The 4,657-nt window shown below is 30.9% G+C and overlaps 1 protein-coding gene across 1 annotated transcript; it reads left to right on the top strand.

The window, feature by feature from the left end:
- Window positions 1-2,663: 2,663 nt before the first annotated feature.
- On the top strand, window positions 2,664-3,521 carry LOC123274705 (neural proliferation differentiation and control protein 1-like; the record flags this gene model as incomplete). The annotated part of the gene is given in 1 exon segment (XM_044742435.1): window positions 2,664-3,521. A coding segment is annotated over 1 exon segment (376 nt), but the record flags the coding sequence as incomplete, so codon positions are not given.
- Between the last annotated feature and the right edge of the window lie 1,136 nt (window positions 3,522-4,657).

Below are 4,657 nucleotides of genomic sequence, written 5' to 3'. Positions count from 1 at the left end.
GATTTTCTTAGCGGGGAGTTAAAAATTTTTAGGGTGAACACCCCTTATCACTTAGAGGTTAGAAAAATAGATAGTAGCCGATTCTTAGGCTTACTGAATATGCATAGAAAATTTTATGAGAATCGGTCAAGCCGTTTCGAAGGAGTATGGGAACGAACATTGTGACACGAGAATTTTATATATTAGATATATGGAGCAATATACAACCAAGCAAGATTATATAGTTCAATATATAATTATATATAGCCATACATGATTATATATGGAATTGTATATGTCATATATAATCATATATAATTATATATTACTATATATGGAGCAATATACAGCCAAGCAAGATTATATATAGTTCCATATATAATTATATATAGTTCCATATATAATTATATATAGTTATATATAAGGTAAAAGCCCCAATAGATGATCATGTACCAGTATATGATCACTCCATGTATTTGTATACCTATATTTATGAATATAGATATACAAATACATGGAGTGATCATATACTGGTACGTGATTATCTATTGGGGCTTTTACCTTAATCATCCATGATTATTTATGGAATTGTATATGAGGTCATATATAATCATATATGACTATATATGGAGCAATATACAGCCATCCAAGATTATATATAGCCCCATATATAATTATATATAAGTATATATGCTTATATATGCTTATATATTATTATTATTATGCTTTACTTGTACACCTCTCGGTTTTTACAAGGCTGATTCCTCTTTTTTCTCCTAGCTCTACGCTTTTTCTATTTCTCATATTGGACCTCAGCAAGTCCCACCTGACACTTCATTTCTACTTTTAATTTTTGCGGCTGTAGACCGACTTGTGCTTTCTGTACCGTATTCACCCTGAACCTCACCTTCTCAGGCTGTTGGAATATAATCATAGGGAAACCACAGAGAAAACCTATAATAGTACAATAGGAGCTGGGCTAAGTCTACAGTGATTGATAAGAAACTCTTCTTTATCGACCACTGGAGCATTAAGCCCCTCTTTTAGTGTGCAGAGATCCCTCGCGCTAGCCAACGCTGACTAAAGTGGTCACCCATTCAAGTTGTTGCTAAAATGTGTGATCGCCCAAGTCAAACGTGTGCCGCCCGGCTATCTCTGCGACTTCCAGAGGCTGGCAACGTAACGTAACACACATATTTTTAATTATAATCACTGAAAAATATTGGTGCGTACTGGGATCGAACCCGGGTCCCACTCTTCCGAAAAGCGACCACCGAGCCGACCAGGCCATTGCCAGACTCTTATATGCTTATATATAATTAACACAAAATTTTTTTTTGGTAATCACAAAAAGTGTAAAATGATGTTTATAATTTTGTTTAAATAATTCTGAAATACAAAATTTGTTACATTTCCTATGAGATGTTTTGGTCTGCTCTGCTACTACCTAATAGTAAAATCATTATTTATTTTATAATTTAAATAAGTGTTATATTATAATGAGATTCGGTAAAATAAATAATCTATGAATTGTGACTACCCAAATATGTTATAAAATCAATTTTTATATTATATTTATGATAAACCCATATGATACATTATGTAGATCATAGAATCATTGTCATCTAAGACAACAGCACAGCAGACAGAAACTTCAAGACGCACGGAGATCACCAAAGTTAAGCAGCATTGAGCAGGGTTAATAGTGGGATATGTGACCGCTGGTGTCATAACCGTAAAATTATAGCTAGATTTTTTTTGCATTTTAATTGGTTACAGAGAAGTGCGTAGGACCATATTAAATACTCTATCCATAAAATTGACTTAATAATTAATTAGATGTAATAAATATATAATTAAATATTGTTATATATAATTATATATGATTAGATATGATTATATTTGGCCATTTTTCATATATAATCATATATAACCAATTTATATATAATTATATATGAATATTTTTTCTCGGGTATCTAGTTCTGGTTGGCTCCAGACGTTGAAACTAGCATTTTTAATGCAGGTTGCATGAAAAATATAATGTGTGACGCGGGATGAAACACGATTTCAGACCGAGTGATGCCAGCCTTTGCTTCGCTCGGACAGGCGACTTCACTCTGGTCTGAATTCGTTTTGTTTTATCCCTAGTGAGCCGAACAAATTATTAATTAATTAAATTTTTAGAATTTCTAATTTTTTTTTACCATTAAACCCCTTCAAATACGATTGATTCGATCAGAAAATATTGCTATGAATTTTTAAAAACCATTTTTTTAATAACGACCAGATTTTCGATCTCGAAAAAGTGTGAAAGTTTTGTTTTTGAATTCACAGAGCTGAAACTTCCAGAATAGATAATTTCTCGAACGTTTTGAATTTGTAAATATCGAAAAGTTCCAGGGATGGCTTGCAGGGTCAATCGTTTTCAGATTTGTTTTTTCTTTTCATAAACCAATCATTTGAAATCTTGAAGAAAGTTAACATTTCTTTTTTTTAAGGTGATGAGTGTCTTCTCAGTTGTACAACTTTCGTTGTAACGAAAATTTTTATTTGAAATTCGTTTAATATAACCTTGAAATAATAATATTCAGGCTCAACTGTTTTCCTAATTTTTTTTTTATCTCACCAACAAAATAGTAGAGTTTTTTATATTTTCTGGCCATTACAAATTTTCATTAAAAAAATTTTTTTTGCAGGTATTTCACCATATGGACTAGAGGACTTGGATATCAATAAAATAAACAGGTTCTTTAACAATGAACCTCAGACGAGAAAAATTTCTCAAATATATGATCGTTCCGATTATTACTTACAACCTTACGAAAATATTAAAAAAAAAAATCTAAAATCAAGTCAAAACGATAGGCTCAGATTATTAACAGATCAAAAGATCAGTGAAAAAAAAAATTTTTTCTTAGAACGGTTGAAAAAACCGTATATTATTCATTACTTTCGTTCATTATACAATCCCTTTACCAATCAAATATATACATCAAATTATTTAAAACCCTTTCTTCGTCAATCTCATTTTATAGCTGACAAAAATATCTTTAATGATGATGACACAACAGTAGAAGATACTCATATTGGTCAACAAAATAACGACCTTATAACATCAAAAATATCTGGGAATGGTATAATTATTCATTCACAAAAAGAATCAGCTATGCGGAACAAGACTAAAATTCAGACAAATCGAGAATCAATAATTGATTTCAATGAAGAGAATGTTGAATTTACTTACAGCTTCAATGGATTAAAAGTCGAATTTGTGGATACTAGGTTTGCAATTACCCCGAATGATCCTAATTATAATAGTAGCGACAATTTTTATATAAATGATAAAACACACAAAGAAAGTAAAAAAATTGTAAATTTCAAAGAAATTATCTACGTGCGAGTGCCTAAAGAAGATACTCCATCAAATAGTAAATTTTTAAGTTACAGTTCGTTAGTAACGCAAAATCAAAAAAAATTTAATAATGGACCGACACAGATCACATCAAATTATAAAATTATCGACGACATTTATTTTGTTAGTAAGTAATAAATTTATAATTGGTAATTTAACTGATATTTTGCACTTAACGAATATACTGATTTCGAAAATAAGCTCACTTTCTAAACAGTTCTCGATTGTAACGGTTGAAACCTATGAAAAGATTGTCTAACATAGCTTATGACGGGATTTTGCCTGGCCCAGTGATTTACCAAGCCAGGCTTACCAGATGTATCAAATTTGGCTAAAAATAATTATTATGTTGGACGCCAAGAGAATATCTCCAATCAATTACTAACGTGAATTCGGCTAGCTTGATTTTACATCTTTCTCAAGGCGGCAGGTGATGTTGAAATATACGTCGTTGAAAGGAATATATTTAAAAAAAATTAGGATGACGTTTGACCCTAAAGGCTATCCCTGCAACTTCCCGCTCATTTTGTACTTCAGCGCTCAAAATTACACATTACGTTTTTGAGCTCTTCGAGCAAAAAAATATGGTTTTTGTGTTATTTTGAGCTCTTCAAGCTCAAAACTTTGATAGCAGTTTAATAAAACACAATTTTTTGAATTTTCAAACGGCAATATCTTTTGAATGCATGAACCGATTTTCACGCGGTTGACGGCATTCGACGCAGTTTTTGAAGCCCCATGAAGAATTTTTAAGTTTAAATCGATCGAGCCAGGAATGTCGAAGTAATTTCGAAAAAACACTTTTTTCGGTTTTCTTTCGACAACGATAACTCACGAACGTATCAACCAATTTTGACCAGGCTTATGGTGATTGACGTGATTTTTTAATCTTAAGAGCTGAATAGATTTTAAATTTAATCAGTAAATCCATTTAAAAGTAATTCCAAAAAAACCAGATTTCTAAAAATTTTTTTTTGTTGATTATGACTTCTGTTATCATCCATAATTTATAAATAATAATTATCAGGAACTTGGACCATAAAAATAACTCAGTGTCAAATTTTTTTTAATTTTGCAACGTTTCGTTGTATTTCACAACTTCATCAGGCAAACTGTACAAAAGAAAACAACATTGTACTAACAATATGACAGGGATAACAAAAAGATAAATTAAAACATTAAAAATCTTACATTTAAGGTTAACTGACTCTGTTAGTATCTCCCAAAAAATAAACTCTGAAAAAATTTTTCTCATCGTTTGACAAT

The sequence above is a fragment of the Cotesia glomerata genome, unplaced genomic scaffold, assembly GCF_020080835.1.
Source record: "Cotesia glomerata isolate CgM1 unplaced genomic scaffold, MPM_Cglom_v2.3 scaffold_580, whole genome shotgun sequence".
Classification (NCBI taxonomy): domain Eukaryota; kingdom Metazoa; phylum Arthropoda; class Insecta; order Hymenoptera; family Braconidae; genus Cotesia; species Cotesia glomerata.
This window is presented reverse-complemented; position numbering and strand designations above follow the sequence as displayed.